A 21,249-nucleotide genomic window follows, 5' to 3' on the forward strand; every position below is an offset into this window, starting at 1 on the left:
TAATTTATTTAAATGAATTACGTATGTACCTGTAGTCGCTGGGACTGCATGTCTTTTGGTAGAAAGTAGTCCCAATGGAACCTGTTCTTCATGACACAGGGCTGCTGAGAAATTGTACTTTGTATTTCTTTCTGGACAAATCTGAATCACTCATCCTGTTGTTGTTGTTGTAAAAGTAAGTTTTAAGAAATAATGAGCCAGGTTCTGACTAACTGTATCTGCAGGTTTTAATGGAAACATGTTCGTTATACAGTAATACATGTTTTTATATCCACTTTCAATGGTTAAGACATTTTTTCTTAATTTTTGTATCCTGATCATCTTGAAGACTGAGTAGTTTTTACTAAAGTTTGACAAAAATAGAGTTAAGTTCACAGAATACACATATGTATGATAACATAAATACAGTACCATATACAGTATAAATAAGAAAATTGACTGGATAATCATACAGGACATAGTTCAGAATATATAATATCTGTCTGTATATCTGTAATATATTATATATTTCATAAATGCCATGATATTGAACATAAATCTTACGGCCTGAGGGTAAGAGCATAATATTGGCTTAATGTTTTTCTTGAATAAAATTCTTTCTTTATTCACTGGACATTTGCTATATGGAGAAAACATAATCAAATATTAATAATTTTGGGTAATATCCATTTCAAAGGACTTATCTTTATGTTCACTTTAAAGGATAGTGGTTCCAAATGATATCATTATAGCACAATATGTTCATATTGCATTTGTACGCAAATAACATTTGTGATCCTGAGAAGTCTTGGACTTTTGATGAGAACAATGTCCTTTTTCATACCAGTGACAGTAGTCATTTTTCTGATGGAGTTTATTCTGGACGTTAGCACTGACACTATTGCTGATTTGACAGCAGCCATGAAATCAGCACCAGGCAGGATGCAGTGATGAGGCTGATCTTGTGGCTTGTTCCACTTGACACTTCTGTAAATGTTGGGAAAAGGAAACAAGATTTTGCTTTAACAAACAGTTCCGTAATATTGTAAATTTTTAAAGAGGTAGTCAATATTGCTTACGTGTGCCATTCACAGAGATGGAGGTGGTTTCAATGTTGAAGGCTGTGATATTTGAAGCTGCATTCATCAATACATTTGCAATCTCAGTGTTATTAGGAACAGATGTAGATGCAAAGCCAGCATTCATATTGTTGATGATTGATCCATTACTGCAAAGAAATGACCAACAAGTGTTATTTTATTTATCTGCATGAATTCATGACCAGTTTTTTTAAGATACCATTAACACAATAACACCAAATTACCTGAATGAAATCACATTCAAGAAGCGGAATGAAGGAAATGCTTGTTTGTAGAAAGGTTCAAGCTGCAGAAATAAAATAAAATAACTTGTTAGTACATAGTTTTTTTGGCTTCTGTTTCTTTTGACATTACATTTGCACCATGTAATAACACTGTTCTACTTCTGTTCATCCAATGTCCAGTTTATTCAATGACCAGCAGTATCTTATTTACTGTACATGGCAATGTGATTTACATTGTTTTTTCTTTGAAAACTCACCACCAAAAATAAACTGCCATCTCAAAAAAGGGGTTCCACCCATTGTGAAAAAAAAATCAGGTATCTATTCATGAAGTATTAAATTAAATCATGAAGTAGTATTAAATCATGAAGATCATATACTTTAATGTTAAATTAAACATGTGAGACTAGACTTTAGACTGTAAAACAACAGTATAGGATTGAAAGTAAGTTTGGAGGATTTTCTAAAATTCACTGTATACAGTTCAATTCCACAACACACATTTTGCTAGGTTTCAAGAGAGAGGGACTTACCGTTGATGTAATTAGGGAGGCTCGATTTACAAACGCTGCAGATGATGAATTCTGCAAGTCTATTGTAAATGTCTCTCCAACAGATCTGAAAGTTATCTGCTTTGTTGTGATTGCCTCAGAAGTTGTAGCAATTGTTGTAGTCGTAGGTGCAGCTGTTGTAGTTGTAGTTGTAGTTGTAGTTTTAGTTGTAGTTGTAGTTGCAGCTGTAGTTGTAGCTGTAGTTGTATTTGCAGCACTTGTAGCTGTAGTATTCAAAGCAGGCGCTTGTGTTGTTGAATTTGATGTGATATTTCTTTCTGTAAAAAAAACAAATACGGTACAATATGGAGAAAATTGGGAAAAAGTACATTATAATAGCCAGACTGGCTCATGTAGGGAATCACTCATAATCCAGACATCAAGGTCAGTAATTGAATAGGGAGTGAAAAACAAATCCCATCCCACATTGTTTTTGTCGTAATCAATTGTAGTAAGACATAAAACTGGGATTGTTATTATCAGATGAAATTTTGGAGTATATGACCAATCATCTTTGGATAGTCCATACTAAGAAATAATTTTGTATTGTTAATGGAGACAACAGAATTGTTTATTGTATGGTTCATCAGAAATAATACCAAAGAAGCTCTGATACCTTTTGGAGTCAAACGTAGAACTTCTGTTTACTTACGAATTACTTGGATGGAGTCAGCTTGAACAGTGAGGTTGAAGGTGTTGTTGGGGTTAGACACAGCTTCTACTAATGTTTTTGCAACAACATCAGCAGTTGGGATTTCTTGAGGTGACACAGTGTTGTTGAACTCAACAGCCACCTCTGCTTCAGTATTCACAGTAGCTCGTGCTCTGGCTGTAGCTGGTCTGCATTGAAAAAAAACAACAACTTCTTAACAAACAACTATCTTAACAAAATTACATTGACATTGATAAGTTTGCATTATTTTTGACATTATTAATATTTAAACCTCCAATGTTGATGGCTTCAACCCAGAAAGTAAATCAAAGTAAGTCAGACTCTCAAAAATGAAAATGTTACCTAAATGCTATGACACGACTGCGGATGAATCGAATGCCAAATGCTGCCCTGTAGATGATATCATACTGTGGGGAGGAAGCAATCAGAAAAAAAACATTAACAAATTAACAATACAGGAATCTCCGAAAACAATTAAACAACAACTACAAACTACTAAAATGAACTTTAGAAAGATAATGAGTAATGCCCCCATTTCAACACTGTACTCACCACTACAACAACTTGGGCTTCAAGAGTCTTAAATTGAATGCTCTCTCGATTAGTGAGCTCAGGTACAAATGGTTCATTCAAAGTTGCTGCAAGAGTTACAACTGGTTGGGGAGCTGCAGTTGTAGTAGTGGTAGTAGTAGTAGTAGTAGTAGTAGTAGTAGTAGTTGTGGTTGTTGTTGTTGCTGTTGCTGCTGATGTTGTTGTTGAACCTCCAGCTGTAGTTGATGCACCAGTTGTTGTTGACCCTCCAGTTGTAGTTGATGCACCAACTGTAGTTGATGCACCAGTAGTTGTTGGAACCTCCAATTGTTGTGGATCCTCCAGTTGTTGATCCACCAGTTGTTGTGGATCCACCAGTTGTTGTTGAACCTCCAGTTGTAGTTGATGCCCCAGTTGTTGTTGAACCACCAGTTGTTGAACTTTCAGTTATTGTGGATCCACCCGTTGTTGAAGCTCCAGTTGTAGTTGATGCTCCAGTTGTTGTTGAGCCACCAGTTGTTGTTGAGCCACCAGTTGTTGTCGAAACTCCAGTTGTAGTTGATGCTCCAGTTGTTGAGCCACCAGTTGTTGTCGAAACTCCAGTTGTAGTTGATGCTCCAGTTGTTGTTGAGCCACCAGTTGTTGTTGATCCCCCAGTTGTTGTTGATCCCCAGTTGTTGTTGACCCTCCAGTTGTAGTTGATCCACCGGTTGTAGTTGAAGCACCAGTTGTAGTTGATGCATCAGTTGTTGTGGATCCACCAGTTGTTGTTGAACCTCCAGTTGTTGTCGAAACTCCAGTTGTAGTTGATGCTCCAGTTGTTGTTAAGCCACCAGTTGTTGTCGAAACTCCAGTTGTAGTTGATGCTCCAGTTGTTGTTGAGCCACCAGTTGTTGTTGATCCCCCAGTTGTTGTTGAACCTCCAGTTGTAGTTGATGCTCCAGTTGTTGTTGAACCTCCAGTTGTTGAACTTGCAGTTGTTGTGGATCCACCCAGTTGTTGTTGAACCTCCAGTTGTTGACTACAGTTGTTGTGATACCACTCCAGTTGTTAGTTGATGCCCCAGTTGTTGTTGAACCACCAGTTGTTGAACTTTCAGTTATTGTGGATCCACCCGTTGTGTTGAAGCTCCAGTTGTGGTTGATGCACCAGTTGTTGTTGAACCTCCAGTTGTCGTTGATGCTCCAGTTGTTGTAGAACCACCAGTTGTTGTTGATGCTGCTGCTGCTGTTGTTGTTGAACCTCCAGTTGTAGTTGATGCTCCAGTTGTTGTTGAGCCTCCAGTTGTTGATCCACCAGTTGTTGTGGATCCACCAGTTGTTGTTGAACCTCCAGTTGTAGTTGATGCCCCAGTTGTTGTTGAACCACCAGTTGTTGCTGAGGCACCAGTTGTTGTGGATCCACCAGTTGTAGTTGATGCTCCAGTTGTTGTTGAGCCTCCAGTTGTTGTTGATCCACCAGTTGTTGTTGATCCACCAGTTGTTGAACTTGCAGTTGTTGTGGATCCACCCATTGTTGTTGAAGCTCCAGTTGTAGTTGATGCACCAGTTGTTGTGGATGCACCAGTTGTTGTAGAACCACCAGTTGTTGTTGAACCTCCGTTTGTAGTTGATGTACCAGTTGTTGTTGAGCCACCAGTTGTTGTGGATCCACCAGTTGTTGTTGAGCTTCCAGTTGTTGTTGATCCACCAGTTGTTGAACTTGCAGTTGTTGTGGATTCACCCGTTGTTGTTGAAGCTCCAGTTGTAGTTGATGCACCAGTTGTTGTGGATCCACCAGTTGTTGTAGAACCACCAGTTGTGGTTGAACCTCCAGTTGTAGTTGATGCACCAGTTGTTGTTGAGCTTCCTGGTGTTGTTGATCCACCAGTTGTTGTTGAGCCTCCTGTTGTTGAATCTCTAGTTGTTGTGGATGCACCAGTTGTTGTTAATCCACCAGTTGTAGTTGATACACCTGTTGTTGTTGAGCCTTCAGTTGTCGTTGATGCACCAGTTGTTGTTGAGCCTCCAGTTGTCGTTGATGCACCAGTTGTTGAAACTCCGGTTGTAGTTGATGCTGCAGTTGTAGTTGATCCACCAGTTGTTGTTGAAACTCCAGTTGTAGTTGATGCTCCAGTTGTTGTTGAAACTCCGGTTGTAGTCGATGCTGCAGTTGTAGTTGATCCACCAGTTGTTGTTGAAACTCCAGTTGTAGTTGATGCACCAGTTGTTGTTGAAACTCCGGTTGTAGTTGATACTGCAGTTGTAGTTGATGCACCAGTTGTGGTTGATGCTGCAGTTGTAGTTGATCCACCAGTTGTTGTTGAAACTCCAGTTGTTGTGGAACCTCCAGTTGTAGTTGATCCACCAGTTGTTGTTGAAACTCCAGTTGTTGTTGAACCAGTTGTAGTTGATGCACCAGTTGTTGTTGAACCTTCAGTTGTGGTTGATGCACCAGTTGTTGTGGATCCACCAGTTGTAGTTGATGCTCCAGTTGTGGTTGATGCTGCAGTTGTAGTTGATCCACCAGTTGTTGTTGAAACTCCAGTTGTTGTGGAACCTCCAGTTGTCGTTGATCCACCAATTGTTGTTGAGGCACCAGTTGTAGTTGAAACTCCAGTTGTTGAGCCTTCAGTTGTTGTGGATCCACCAGTTGTCATTGAGCCACCAGTTGTTGTTGAAACTCCAGTTGTTGTGGAACCTCCAGTTGTCGTTGATCCACCAATTGTTGTTGAAACTCCAGTTGTTGTTGAACCAGTTGTGGTTGATGCACCAGTTGTTGTTGAACCACCAGTTGTGGTTGAGCCACCAGTTGTTGTTGAAACTCCAGTTGTTGTGGAACCTCCAGTTGTCGTTGATCCACCAATCGTTGTTGACCCTCCAGTTGTAGTTGATCCACCAGTTGTTGTTGAACCTCCAGTTGTTGTGGATTCAGCAGTTGTTGTTGACCCTCCAGTTGTAGTTGATCCACCAGTTGTTGTTGAACCTCCAGTTGTTGTGGATCCACCAGTTGTTGTTGAACCTCCAGTTGTAGTTGATGCTCCAGTTGTGGTTGATCCACTAGTTGTAGTAGATGCACCAGTTGTAGTAGATGCACCAGTTGTAGTTGATGCAACAGTTGTAGTTGATGAACCAGTTGTTGAACCTCCAGTTGTCGTTGATGCACCGGTTGTAGTTGAAGCACCAGTTGTTGTGGAACCTCCAGTTGTTGTTGATGCACCAGTAGTTGTGGAACCTCCAGTTGTTGTAGACCCACCAGTTGTTGTTGATCCAACAGTTGTTGTCAGAGTTTGTGCCGTGGCTGGTATAGTATAACAGTATTGATGTGTTTATAATATTCTTTTTCAGAACACTTTAAACATTATAATAATCATTAACTTACCTATTAGTATTAGCAGACCTGATAAGACTGGTCCAGCACCCATTGTGTCTGCTTTTTGACCTGGAGTATTTGACAGTACAGTGATTTAATCAATAAGGAAGAATAAACAGTAAATATCTTACTATACTTAGTGATCTTTTTTGTGATAATTGTTTAATAATTGTTTTTCTCTAAATAAAACTAGGCTATTTCCATTTTTTAAAAAAAGCATTTGTACAACTTTTTTTTTAACCCCTTGATGCCTGAATGTATTTACAATTGTATAAAAAAATTAATTATTTGTGTTTTTGCTTTCAAGCTGTGGTATGAAAACGGTATGATGTGAATTCGCGACAATCTGCATTAAGCAGTTAAGTTTTGTTTCTGAGGGCACCTGCCCTTCCAACCACAGAATTTAATTAATCTGTGTTATTATTTAATACAGAAATTTACTTATTGACTGTCTAAAATACACGTAACATAGACTATATATATGTAGCATTTATGGAATCTCTGTCCTATTAAATACACATTTTAATCTCAAGCAGAACCAGCGCCTAAAGTGGAAAAAATTCTTAAAATACTTTCATTTATGCTGGAAATCGAAAAGGTGAATGATTTTTGGATGAATATCAAGGTAAATTTTCGTAAATACCACAACTGAATATAATGCTGCGTCATAGCAGAAAAGACATTCACAAAGAAAACACTTAGTACACATAGTATGTCACAATGGATTTTCTTAGCTTTTGGTTTTCATGACATTTTATATTTCATAATTAATATTCAATATGAACTGCATTAGAGTTTTGCAAATACTCTTAATTTTTATCAAGCATATAGAGCAAAAAGAGATATAAGGTGCTTAAAGTGGAATACAAAGACCAACTAAAATGCTTTGATATAAATATTCTATAAACATGTACATTCTTGTTTTGTTTTTTGTTTGTTTGTTTTAATGTAGTATCATAGCCACAATTATACCCAATAAACCTGATTTTTTTTCTGTGAGTTGATATTTGATTTGCATTGTAGGATACAAATAATGGAAATAAATGTCAGCAAAATTACATTTCCTATCATGCAAGTTTGTCAGTCTTTACATTCAAGGTGAATTTTCCTGATGGGTCATCACATACCAATGAAGGGCAAAAGAAAATCTAAAAAAATGCAGCTGTGGTTCAGTATCAAGACTGATATAATACATTTTCTTGCATGATTAAATGATTAAATTACTTAGATTTTCAAACATTTTGAAGAAAACAGTATTTGATTTAATAATATACTACACACACATGGGTGATATAAAAATAAGATCTGGAACAAAAATAGTACCTTGCAATAATCCAATACAGCACAAATAATTGCCTACATAATACACCAAAAACACATTACAGTAAAGTGTAATTCATTCAATAAAAACACCTGCATTTAGACTTTTAGACAGAAAAATGTACTCACCCAAAGCAAGATTTAAGTTGTATAATTAATGTTCTTTAGATTTGCATTTATTTACAGGCACCTCATGGAATTATACTCAGGTGCACGTTTGTGTGGTGCCACCTGTTTGCTGAGGTCTTATATATATTCCTGAAAAGTAAAAGGAACATGACGTGACATGAGAGTCATAGGTTTTTTTTTAAAGCTGTTGCAACAGATCAGTGAAAGATGAAACCAAGAAAAAAACTGACCAGGCAGCAACAGATTCATTGTTAATTTCATGGTTCAGTCACTAGATAATCCTAAACACTGCTGTAGTATGCATTCCACTCAAGTGAACTAACTGGATGTCATTATCGCAATACTTACACAAGTAAAGGTACATGATACTCATAAAATCCAGTATTTTTGATTAATTACACATCTTTCTTTGCTCAGCCACAGAGGCTATCACAACTAAATACACATTCTTTCCTCTAGTTGAAAAGACTATCTCTTCTATCACTTACAGAACTTATTTTATTCACACGGCCATTGTAAGAACTGAAAGAAGTTCCCAAATAAACATTTATTTAAAAAGACTTATTTGACTATGTTAGTATATATTAGCTTATTATTCCATACAAATACACATTTGGCCAGGGTATATTGGTGCACCTGTACATTTTTATGTTGTCTCCCTCTTTCAAAGTTCAGTCAGTCATGTGTCATGTCAAAAACATAGCGAAAGAACACAATGGCAAGGTGGAAACATCATGGCTTTGGCTGCAGTGTAGAGTCCAAATTTAGCATTGACCCACCCTGTTTTTAGATTGACATTTACAGATAGTGATTTTGTTTTCAGTCTGTAGGGATTACAGCAAAGATGCACATACTTTGTATGGCTTCAACAAAATTTAATAAAGGATCCCACAAAGTCAACATCTGATCTGGCCCAGGACATCAAAATCATACCCAGAAATATGGCAGCATGTCATGTACTCATAATTCAGTAATAAGGCATTAATAACGTATGTTATAACCAGATACCAGCTATACGTAGCTTTTTGGGGGGAGTATAATTAGATGATAACAGATGACTACAGGCTGTTTGGAAACATAAATTACCCTTTGCCCTTTTTCATTTGATCCACTGACTCTCAGTGTGACCAAAAATGCAGAGAGGTAGAAATCCAGGTGTCTGCCTGTCCTAATGAAGAAGCCTTCACTGTGACTGGCATTTCCCAGTTCCCATTAGAGGTGATACAGTCTAATACTATGCTGTAATAATGTCTCTACGTGACCTGGATACAAACTCCACAGGGAGTAAATAAAGAAATGAGGAAAAAAAAGTAGTAACAAAACATAATACAGCATATAGGCATAAGTAATTGTTTATTCAAGGTGTTACTAATCACAGAGCTCTAAACAGTAAATGTATTGGTATCAGCAGATTAAAAAAATAAACAACAGGATAAACAGAAAGGAAAAATAAGTATGTATTGTGCAGGTAGATAATGTAGGAAGATAAACTATCACAAAACAGATGAACGACAAAGTCAATAAACAACTCAACATGGAAGAAAACTCAAGTCAGATCAAATTGTATACAAGATTTGTTAAAGTAACACCTAAAGGCATACCCCCACTGTTGTCAGATAAGAACTATTGACCATGTTTTTTAATTCTCCTAATTTTCATTGTTAGATAAAACATCTTGAATAATAATGAAAACCTTAATTGATCTTGGGGATTAAATGGCAATGGAAATCAGAGGCAAGGCTTAGCATAGCAAAAACAAACCCAAAGAAAAAACACAAATTTTAAACAATAAAAACTTTATTCCAGTTTCAACTATGTATTAGATTTTTTATGTATTAGGTTTTTGTTTGTTTGTTTTTCAGATATTATGTTTAAAAATAGAGTTTAAGTGTTATCTTTGAAAAGGACAAGGTGCACAAACACATAAACATTCACATACGCAGAAAGAAATGTTGCACAGCTGGTCTAACCACCACAAACATGTAGAAGGAAGCTCCATGGACATCATTCAGTACCTAGCTTACGTCCTCAATTGTTGTTTCAGACATCATGGCATGAGTGATATATCTATTTGTGGTTGTACACAGTTTCCTTGACAGCTACCATTTAGACTGCTTAACAGTCTGTTGCACATAATTGATGGACAGCTGAACTCAGAAAACTAACATCCAGTGTGAAAAACCTCAGGTGTATCAGTGATTACACATACTGGAAATCTGCTTATTTTGTGATTAAGCAGCCTCGATAGGTGGAACATGTGACTTGTAAATTTCACAAGCATTTATTTTATTTTATTTTATTTTATTGACATCCTTGTTTGAAAGAATTTGAGGGTAGTCCATCATTGTTTACTCACATTCCTCTTATATAATGAATTAGGGTGTGTAGAGCCTCACTTAGGGTTGATCATCAGTCATACAAACAATAAGGATATTCAAGTCTTTGGTGTCTAATTTACACTGGTGGTGATGTGGGGATCTGTGAAATTGAAAGAGAAGTATTATTTACTACAGACAAGAGCTGACACAAATAAAATATCAAGCTTAATTCTATGCATATAGTTAGAAGCCATGTATTCCAATATACAGTATAAGTGTCATGCCTTCACTTACTTTAAAGAGGTAGTTTGCCCTTTTGGGAAATACACATATCCACTTTGTTGTCAAGAGTTAGTTGAGAAGATTAATTACCAACCTTGTATCTGCCCCCCTAATATGACACTACAGCCAGCAGCTGATTAGCTTAGCTCAGCAGGTAACACTTAAAGACCCCATATTTAGTATTTCTAAGCACTATGTAAAGAGTTAGTAATGGTTTAAAACACACTATACTGTAATTCTAAGCTGATATCACTGTTTATTAATGTATTCCTCATTAACTATAACTGCTTCTGCAGGCACCCCAAGTGGATGCTGCTATATAAACAAAAAACAGACAATATAGAAAAACACAACAAGGTAGGTAAGGAGGTATTATAATGTCTGACAAATACTTTACATCAATAAATGTTTAAATGTCCTTAATCAGTTTAAATCAACATTATATTGTACTATAAATGTTATTGTGTGTATTAAATGTGAATGTACTTCTTAAAAATGCAAAATAGGTGGACTTAAAGTAAAGTGTCTGGAAATGATGACCTTTAGGTATGTATAAGTTTACGAATCCAAAGATTATTTACTACTACTACTCAAGATTTTAACAGACCAACAAACAAGATATTTTGTTTCAATTATCTATGCAGACTTTATTAACAGAGCCACATTAGCTGTTTCCTTTTATTTTCCCTATAATCAGCTGCTGGCTGAAGCTTTATACATATTGACATGAGAGTGGTATTAATCTTCTCATGTAATTCTTCTCGAAAAAGGAATAAGCATATTTCTCAAACTGTTTAACTATTACATGTAAGCACTTGTAATTACCTCACTTGTGTTGTTCTGATCTGGAGAATCTGCACTGGAGGCATTTGAAACCAGAAATGCAGTCTGGATCACAGTTGGGTGATCAAAGACAAGGGGCCTCACTGCACCAATTTTGGCACTGTATTTGAAAAAAACAGTATTTCCCCCAGATAAGGGGTAAGTAGTAGGATCAACTTGCAGCTGTGTTGTGTTGACTTGGGCACGATTCAGGTGAGATGCATCTGGTGAAAATGATAAAGGCTGAAGAGAACTTGAGTCTGTGGCAATATTTGTTGTTGCTGTGCTCTGTCCAGGTGAGCTTGATGGCATTGTTGCAGGGGTAGCAGTTGACAGTGCTGGAGTGACAGTTAGGTTTTTTGGTGTAGCTGTTAAAGAGTTGTTCACATTTCCTTGAACAGTATTTCCTGTACTTTGGGTAGGTGTCACATCTGTTGGTACAGGCACTGAAGTCATATACACAATTGTATTGTGAGTCTGAGGTGATGTAAGGGAAGAATGTGTTGTTTCTCTTACTGAGTTGGCTAGTACAAGTGTAGTGTTTGAAGATGCAGTGCTGTGTGGAGCTATGCTGGGGACAGATGAGACACTTTGTGGTTGTGAACCAGAGGTGATGCCTGTTGATTGTGCAGTTTGTAATGTTGTTATATCAGTTGGCTGTCTGGTGAATGCAGTGGGAAGAACTGATGAATTTATAGTTCCTGAAGGGGTATTTAATGATTGACTAGGTGTGATGGGAGAAGCTGTACTTTGTGGAGGGGTGCTGACTGCAGCTGAGTTTGGGGATGATGTTCTCGATTGCTTGGTATCTGTAAATAATGTTGCCAGATATGTTGCAGGCGAGGTTGTGTCTGATGTTGTCGCTGCAGAGGGTAAATTGTGGGTCAGTGATGTGACTTGATCTGTTGCTATCAGTGCTGTGGTTTGTTTCAGGGCTGTGGATTCAGTTGCCATTGATCTGGTAGTTTGCATTCCTCTTGATGCATATGTAGGTTGTACTGTCGAAGCTGTGCTGAGTGTTGGTGGCCTGATTGATTTTGTTGCTACAGATGCCATAGCTTCTCCTGGAGTCGTTATTTGTGTGGTTACAACTGTTGTTTGTGTTGATTTTTGTAATCGTGTTCCCAAGGATGATGTAGTTTGTGTTGCTGTTGTTGATTCTGTTGTACGTGAGATGAGCTTAGCTGTTGTTTCTGCTGTGAACACTGTTTCTGAAGATTCTCTATTTTGTGTGGTAAATATCACTTGTGTTTCTGCAGATACTGATCTGCTGTATCTTGGTGTAGAGCTGTAAACTGTTGTTGATCTAGCGGTTTGTTTTGTAGTTGTGGGGGTTGTTAATGATTCTGATGAAGGTGGTGATGAACTGACTGATTGTGTTGTTTCATATGCTGTACTTTGTTCTGGAGATACTGATAACGATGTTGGAATTGTAATTTGTGTTATTCCAGGCAGAATAGAGTGTGTTGGTGTTGTCGTCTCCACAGATCCTTTACTTTGTGTTGTGAACCCTGTTGCCACAGCTGGCAGGGTTTGCACTGGTGTCGTCACTGAGTCACTGTGTGTTGGTATTGTGCTGTGAATTGGCGTTGAACCAGCTTTTTCATTTAAAGCTGTGGGTTGTTGTGTTCTTAATGCTGCTGATGTTTTTGATGTGGCAGATTCTACTGATGGAGATGCTGCACTTGGGGCTGATTGTGTAGTTACAACTGTACTTTGTCCTGGTGTTTGTAGTGATGAAACCATGGATGGTGCATGTGATATTGATGATTCTAATGTGGGTGGATTAGATTGTGGTGGCGTAGGTGTAGATACAGTTTGTGTAGTGAATGCTGTTGCCACAGATGATGTAGTTTGTGCTGACGTAGTCAATGATCCACTTTGTGTTGGTGTTGTGCTGTGAATTGTTGATCCTGCACTTTGTTTTGTAGCTGTGGTTGGCACTGCAGTTAATGATACCGTTGTTGATGTTTGTGATGTAACTGATTCTGTCACTGTTGATGGTGTGGTTACAGCCATAATCTGTGTTGATCCTCTCTCTGTTGTTTCATCAGCTATAGTTTGTGGCAGTGTTGTTACAGATGATGTAGTTTGTGTTGAAGTGATTTGTGATGGTGTTGTGACAGACATTGCTTCATTTTGTTGATCTGTTGTTGGTACTACAGAGTTTGTTGTTGTTACTCCTGTTTCTGCAGATGGTGTTGATTGTACTGCTATTGTAGTTGTCTCTGTTGTAGTTGTCATGGATGGAGTTGACATTGCTGTGGATGCTGTTGTTGTGGACATGGGAGTTTGTGGAGACGCTGCAATATTTGGTGTAGTAACATGAGTACTGGAGATTTCTTGTGTAGATTGCCTTGTTGCAGATGTTGTAGCTTGTCCTGGAGTTGTTGATTGTGTGGTTCCAACTGTGATTTGTGTTGGTCTTTGTGATGGTGAAACCATGGATGTTGTAGTTTGTGTTGAAATTGTTTGTGATGGTGTTGTGACAGACATTGCTTCATTTTGTTGATTTGTTGTTGGTACTACAGAGTTTGTTGTTGTTACTCCTGTTTCTGCAGATGGTGTTGATAGTACTGCTATTGTAGTTGTCTCTGTTGTAGTTGTCATGGATGGAGTTGACATTGCTGTGGATGCTGTTGTTGTGGACATGGGAGTTTGTGGAGATGTTGCAATATTTGGTGTAGTAACATGAGTACTGGAGATTTCTTGTGTTGATTGCCTTGTTGCAGATGTTGTAGCTTGTCCTGGAGTTGTTGATTGAGTGGCTACAACTGTGATTTGTGTTGGTCTTTGTGATGGTGAAACCATGGATGTTGTATTTTGTGTTGATATTGATGTTTCTATTGTGGGTGGAATAGATTGTATAGTTGCAGTTGTGGATACAGTTTGTGTAGTGAATGCTGTTGCCACAGATGATGTAGTTTGTGCTGACGTAGTCAATGATCCACTTTGTGTTGGTGTTGTGCTGTGAATTGTTGTTGATCCTGCACTTTGTTTTGTAGCTGTGGTTGGCACTGCAGTTAATGATACCGTTGTTGATGTTTGTGATGTAACTGATTCTGTCACTGTTGATGGTGTGGTTACAACTGTAATTTGTGTTGATCCTCTCTCTGTTGTTTCATCAGCTATAGTTTGTGGCAGTGTTGTTACAGATGATGTAGTTTGTGTTGAAGTGATTTGTGATGGTGTTGTGACAGACATTGCTTCATTTTGTTGATCTGTTGTTGGTACTACAGAGTTTGTTGTTGTTACTCCTGTTTCTGCAGATGGTGTTGATTGTACTGATATTGTAGTTGTCTCTGTTGTAGTTGTCATGGATGGAGTTGACATTGCTGTGGATGCTGTTGTTGTGGACATGGGAGTTTGTGGAGACGCTGCAATATTTGGTGTAGTAACATGAGTACTGGAGATTTCTTGTGTTGATTGCCTTGTTGCAGATGTAGCTTGTCCTGGAGTTGTTGATTGTGTGGTTCCAACTGTGATTTGTGTTGGTCTTTGTGATGGTGAAACCATGGATGTTGTATTTTGTGTTGATGTAATTGATTCTGTCACTGTTGATGGTGTGGTTACAGCCATAATCTGTGTTGATCCTCTCTCTGTTGTTTCATCAGCTGTAGTTTGTGGTACTGTTGTTACAGATGATGTAGTTTGTGTTGAAGTGATTTGTGATGGTGTTGTGACAGATGTTGCTTCATTTTGTTGATTTGTTGTTGGGACTACAGAGTTTGTTGTTGTTACTCCTGTTTCTGCAGATGGTGTTGATAGTGCTGCTATTGTAATTGTCTCTGTTGTAGTTGTCATGGATGGAGTTGACATTGCTGTGGATGCTGTTGTTGTGGACATGGGAGTTTGTGGAGACGCTGCAATATTTGGTGTAGTAACATGAGTACTGGAGATTTCTTGTGTTGATTGCCTTGTTGCAGATGTTGTAGCTTGTCCTGGAGTTGTTGATTGTGTGGTTCCAACTGTGATTTGTGTTGGTCTTTGTGATGGTGAAACCATGGATGTTGTAGTTTGTGTTGAAATTGTTTGTGATGGTGTTGTGACAGACATTGCTTCATTTTGTTGATTTGTTGTTGGTACTACAGAGTTTGTTGTTGTTACTCCTGTTTCTGCAGATGGTGTTGATTGTACTGCTATTGTAGTTGTCTCTGTTGTAGTTGTCATGGATGGAGTTGACATTGCTGTGGATGCTGTTGTTGTGGACATGGGAGTTTGTGGAGATGTTGCAATATTTGGTGTAGTAACATGAGTACTGGAGATTTCTTGTGTTGATTGCCTTGTTGCAGATGTTGTAGCTTGTCCTGGAGTTGTTGATTGAGTGGCTACAACTGTGATTTGTGTTGGTCTTTGTGATGGTGAAACCATGGATGTTGTATTTTGTGTTGATATTGATGTTTCTATTGTGGGTGGAATAGATTGTATAGTTGCAGTTGTGGATACAGTTTGTGTAGTGAATGCTGTTGCCACAGATGATGTAGTTTGTGCTGACGTAGTCAATGATCCACTTTGTGTTGGTGTTGTGCTGTGAATTGTTGTTGATCCTGCACTTTGTTTTGTAGCTGTGGTTGGCACTGCAGTTAATGATACCGTTGTTGATGTTTGTGATGTAACTGATTCTGTCATTGTTGATGGTGTGGTTACAACTGTAATTTGTGTTGATCCTCTCTCTGTTGTTTCATCAGCTATAGTTTGTGGCAGTGTTGTTACAGATGATGTAGTTTGTGTTGAAGTGATTTGTGATGGTGTTGTGACAGACATTGCTTCATTTTGTTGATCTGTTGTTGGTACTACAGAGTTTGTTGTTGTTACTCCTGTTTCTGCAGATGGTGTTGATAGTGCTGCTATTGTAGTTGTCTCTGTTGTAGTTGTCATGGATGGAGTTGACATTGCTGTGGATGCTGTTGTTGTGGACATGGGAGTTTGTGGAGACGCTGCAATATTTGGTGTAGTAACATGAGTACTGGAGATTTCTTGTGTTGATTGCCTTGTTGCAGATGTAGCTTGTCCTGGAGTTGTTGATTGTGTGGTTCCAACTGTGATTTGTGTTGGTCTTTGTGATGGTGAAACCATGGATGTTGTATTTTGTGTTGATGTAATTGATTCTGTCACTGTTGATGGTGTGGTTACAGCCATAATCTGTGTTGATCCTCTCTCTGTTGTTTCATCAGCTGTAGTTTGTGGTACTGTTGTTACAGATGATGTAGTTTGTGTTGAAGTGATTTGTGATGGTGTTGTGACAGATGTTGCTTCATTTTGTTGATTTGTTGTTGGGACTACAGAGTTTGTTGTTGTTACTCCTGTTTCTGCAGATGGTGTTGATAGTGCTGCTATTGTAATTGTCTCTGTTGTAGTTGTCATGGATGGAGTTGACATTGCTGTGGATGCTGTTGTTGTGGACATGGGAGTTTGTGGAGACGCTGCAATATTTGGTGTAGTAACATGAGTACTGGAGATTTCTTGTGTTGATTGCCTTGTTGCAGATGTTGTAGCTTGTCCTGGAGTTGTTGATTGTGTGGTTCCAACTGTGATTTGTGTTGGTCTTTGTGATGGTGAAACCATGGATGTTGTAGTTTGTGTTGAAATTGTTTGTGATGGTGTTGTGACAGACATTGCTTCATTTTGTTGATTTGTTGTTGGTACTACAGAGTTTGTTGTTGTTACTCCTGTTTCTGCAGATGGTGTTGATTGTACTGCTATTGTAGTTGTCTCTGTTGTAGTTGTCATGGATGGAGTTGACATTGCTGTGGATGCTGTTGTTGTGGACATGGGAGTTTGTGGAGATGTTGCAATATTTGGTGTAGTAACATGAGTACTGGAGATTTCTTGTGTTGATTGCCTTGTTGCAGATGTTGTAGCTTGTCCTGGAGTTGTTGATTGAGTGGCTACAACTGTGATTTGTGTTGGTCTTTGTGATGGTGAAACCATGGATGTTGTATTTTGTGTTGATATTGATGTTTCTATTGTGGGTGGAATAGATTGTATAGTTGCAGTTGTGGATACAGTTTGTGTAGTGAATGCTGTTGCCACAGATGATGTAGTTTGTGCTGACGTAGTCAATGATCCACTTTGTGTTGGTGTTGTGCTGTGAATTGTTGTTGATCCTGCACTTTGTTTTGTAGCTGTGGTTGGCACTGCAGTTAATGATACCGTTGTTGATGTTTGTGATGTAACTGATTCTGTCACTGTTGATGGTGTGGTTACAACTGTAATTTGTGTTGATCCTCTCTCTGTTGTTTCATCAGCTATAGTTTGTGGCAGTGTTGTTACAGATGATGTAGTTTGTGTTGAAATTGTTTGTGATGGTGTTGTGACAGACATTGCTTCATTTTGTTGATCTGTTGTTGGTACTACAGAGTTTGTTGTTGTTACTCCTGTTTCTGCAGATGGTGTTGATAGTACTGCTATTGTAGTTGTCTCTGTTGTAGTTGTCATGGATGGAGTTGACATTGCTGTGGATGCTGTTGTTGTGGACATGGGAGTTTGTGGAGACGCTGCAATATTTGGTGTAGTAACATGAGTACTGGAGATTTCTTGTGTTGATTGCCTTGTTGCAGATGTAGCTTGTCCTGGAGTTGTTGATTGTGTGGTTCCAACTGTGATTTGTGTTGGTCTTTGTGATGGTGAAACCATGGATGTTGTATTTTGTGTTGATGTAATTGATTCTGTCACTGTTGATGGTGTGGTTACAGCCATAATCTGTGTTGATCCTCTCTCTGTTGTTTCATCAGCTGTAGTTTGTGGTACTGTTGTTACAGATGATGTAGTTTGTGTTGAAGTGATTTGTGATGGTGTTGTGACAGATGTTGCTTCATTTTGTTGATTTGTTGTTGGGACTACAGAGTTTGTTGTTGTTACTCCTGTTTCTGCAGATGGTGTTGATAGTGCTGCTATTGTAATTGTCTCTGTTGTAGTTGTCATGGATGGAGTTGACATTGCTGTGGATGCTGTTGTTGTGGACATGGGAGTTTGTGGAGACGCTGCAATATTTGGTGTAGTAACATGAGTACTGGAGATTTCTTGTGTTGATTGCCTTGTTGCAGATGTTGTAGCTTGTCCTGGAGTTGTTGATTGTGTGGTTCCAACTGTGATTTGTGTTGGTCTTTGTGATGGTGAAACCATGGATGTTGTAGTTTGTGTTGAAATTGTTTGTGATGGTGTTGTGACAGACATTGCTTCATTTTGTTGATTTGTTGTTGGTACTACAGAGTTTGTTGTTGTTACTCCTGTTTCTGCAGATGGTGTTGATTGTACTGCTATTGTAGTTGTCTCTGTTGTAGTTGTCATGGATGGAGTTGACATTGCTGTGGATGCTGTTGTTGTGGACATGGGAGTTTGTGGAGATGTTGCAATATTTGGTGTAGTAACATGAGTACTGGAGATTTCTTGTGTTGATTGCCTTGTTGCAGATGTTGTAGCTTGTCCTGGAGTTGTTGATTGAGTGGCTACAACTGTGATTTGTGTTGGTCTTTGTGATGGTGAAACCATGGATGTTGTATTTTGTGTTGATATTGATGTTTCTATTGTGGGTGGAATAGATTGTATAGTTGCAGTTGTGGATACAGTTTGTGTAGTGAATGCTGTTGCCACAGATGATGTAGTTTGTGCTGACGTAGTCAATGATCCACTTTGTGTTGGTGTTGTGCTGTGAATTGTTGTTGATCCTGCACTTTGTTTTGTAGCTGTGGTTGGCACTGCAGTTAATGATACCGTTGTTGATGTTTGTGATGTAACTGATTCTGTCATTGTTGATGGTGTGGTTACAACTGTAATTTGTGTTGATCCTCTCTCTGTTGTTTCATCAGCTATAGTTTGTGGCAGTGTTGTTACAGATGATGTAGTTTGTGTTGAAGTGATTTGTGATGGTGTTGTGACAGACATTGCTTCATTTTGTTGATCTGTTGTTGGTACTACAGAGTTTGTTGTTGTTACTCCTGTTTCTGCAGATGGTGTTGATAGTGCTGCTATTGTAGTTGTCTCTGTTGTAGTTGTCATGGATGGAGTTGACATTGCTGTGGATGCTGTTGTTGTGGACATGGGAGTTTGTGGAGACGCTGCAATATTTGGTGTAGTAACATGAGTACTGGAGATTTCTTGTGTTGATTGCCTTGTTGCAGATGTAGCTTGTCCTGGAGTTGTTGATTGTGTGGTTCCAACTGTGATTTGTGTTGGTCTTTGTGATGGTGAAACCATGGATGTTGTATTTTGTGTTGATGTAATTGATTCTGTCACTGTTGATGGTGTGGTTACAGCCATAATCTGTGTTGATCCTCTCTCTGTTGTTTCATCAGCTGTAGTTTGTGGTACTGTTGTTACAGATGATGTAGTTTGTGTTGAAGTGATTTGTGATGGTGTTGTGACAGATGTTGCTTCATTTTGTTGATTTGTTGTTGGGACTACAGAGTTTGTTGTTGTTACTCCTGTTTCTGCAGATGGTGTTGATAGTGCTGCTATTGTAATTGTCTCTGTTGTAGTTGTCATGGATGGAGTTGACATTGCTGTGGATGCTGTTGTTGTGGACATGGGAGTTTGTGGAGACGCTGCAATATTTGGTGTAGTAACATGAGTACTGGAGATTTCTTGTGTTGATTGCCTTGTTGCAGATGTTGTAGCTTGTCCTGGAGTTGTTGATTGTGTGGTTCCAACTGTGATTTGTGTTGGTCTTTGTGATGGTGAAACCATGGATGTTGTAGTTTGTGTTGAAATTGTTTGTGATGGTGTTGTGACAGACATTGCTTCATTTTGTTGATTTGTTGTTGGTACTACAGAGTTTGTTGTTGTTACTCCTGTTTCTGCAGATGGTGTTGATTGTACTGCTATTGTAGTTGTCTCTGTTGTAGTTGTCATGGATGGAGTTGACATTGCTGTGGATGCTGTTGTTGTGGACATGGGAGTTTGTGGAGATGTTGCAATATTTGGTGTAGTAACATGAGTACTGGAGATTTCTTGTGTTGATTGCCTTGTTGCAGATGTTGTAGCTTGTCCTGGAGTTGTTGATTGAGTGGCTACAACTGTGATTTGTGTTGGTCTTTGTGATGGTGAAACCATGGATGTTGTATTTTGTGTTGATATTGATGTTTCTATTGTGGGTGGAATAGATTGTATAGTTGCAGTTGTGGATACAGTTTGTGTAGTGAATGCTGTTGCCACAGATGATGTAGTTTGTGCTGACGTAGTCAATGATCCACTTTGTGTTGGTGTTGTGCTGTGAATTGTTGTTGATCCTGCACTTTGTTTTGTAGCTGTGGTTGGCACTGCAGTTAATGATACCGTTGTTGATGTTTGTGATGTAACTGATTCTGTCACTGTTGATGGTGTGGTTACAACTGTAATTTGTGTTGATCCTCTCTCTGTTGTTTCATCAGCTATAGTTTGTGGCAGTGTTGTTACAGATGATGTAGTTTGTGTTGAAATTGTTTGTGATGGTGTTGTGACAGACATTGCTTCATTTTGTTGATCTGTTGTTGGTACTACAGAGTTTGTTGTTGTTACTCCTGTTTCTGCAGATGGTGTTGATAGTACTGCTATTGTAGTTGTCTCTGTTGTAGTTGTCATGGATGGAGTTGACATTGCTGTGGATGCTGTTGTTGTGGACATGGGAGTTTGTGGAGACGCTGCAATATTTGGTGTAGTAACATGAGTACTGGAGATTTCTTGTGTTGATTGCCTTGTTGCAGATGTTGTAGCTTGTCCTGGAGTTGTTGATTGAGTGGCTACAACTGTGATTTGTGTTGGTCTTTGTGATGGTGAAACCATGGATGTTGTAGTTTGTGTTGATGTAACTGATTCTGTCACTGTTGATGGTGTGGTTACAGCCATAATTTGTGTTGATCCTCTCTCTGTTGTTTCATCAGCTGTAGTTTGTGGTACTGTTGTTACAGATGATGTAGTTTGTGTTGAAGTGATTTCTGATGGTGTTGTGACAGATGTTGCTTCATTTTGTTGATTTGTTGTTGGTACTACAGA

General features: G+C 38.6%; 3 protein-coding genes across 5 annotated transcripts; all 3 read right to left on the reverse strand.

The window, feature by feature from the left end:
* Positions 1–213: 213 nt before the first annotated feature.
* Positions 214–3,505, reverse strand: LOC108890904 (uncharacterized; the record flags this gene model as incomplete). Its single annotated transcript, XM_018687972.2, has 7 exons — positions 214–966; positions 1,059–1,207; positions 1,304–1,365; positions 1,837–2,132; positions 2,507–2,694; positions 2,870–2,934; positions 3,080–3,505. Coding segments are annotated over 7 exons (1,275 nt in total), but the record flags the coding sequence as incomplete, so codon positions are not given.
* Positions 3,505–7,967, reverse strand: LOC127143237 (serine-rich adhesin for platelets-like). Of its 3 annotated transcripts, none has more exons than XM_051075482.1 (5): positions 7,859–7,967; positions 6,419–6,478; positions 5,738–6,337; positions 4,388–5,383; positions 3,505–3,978 (listed from the first exon to the last, which is right to left on the reverse strand). In XM_051075482.1, exons 2-5 carry the CDS (start codon positions 6,459–6,461, stop codon positions 3,506–3,508), a joined length of 2,112 nt encoding a protein of 703 aa, XP_050931439.1. In that variant the 5' UTR covers positions 6,462–6,478; positions 7,859–7,967; the 3' UTR covers position 3,505. The 3 variants fall into 3 exon arrangements, with proteins under 3 accessions (XP_050931439.1, XP_050931438.1, XP_050931437.1); XM_051075481.1 differs by having other exon boundaries at positions 4,388–5,596; XM_051075480.1 differs by having other exon boundaries at positions 4,388–6,337.
* A 768-nt stretch (positions 7,968–8,735) lies between these two features.
* Positions 8,736–21,134, reverse strand: LOC108890914 (mucin-2). Its single transcript, XM_018687987.2, has 2 exons — positions 11,284–21,134; positions 8,736–10,336 (listed from the first exon to the last, which is right to left on the reverse strand). The coding sequence occupies exons 1-2, from the start codon at positions 21,100–21,102 to the stop codon at positions 10,313–10,315; spliced, it is 9,843 nt and encodes a 3,280-aa protein (XP_018543503.2). The 5' UTR covers positions 21,103–21,134; the 3' UTR covers positions 8,736–10,312.
* Between the last annotated feature and the right edge of the window lie 115 nt (positions 21,135–21,249).

The sequence above is a fragment of the Lates calcarifer genome, linkage group LG14 (genome assembly GCF_001640805.2).
Source record: "Lates calcarifer isolate ASB-BC8 linkage group LG14, TLL_Latcal_v3, whole genome shotgun sequence".
NCBI lineage: Eukaryota > Metazoa > Chordata > Actinopteri > Centropomidae > Lates > Lates calcarifer.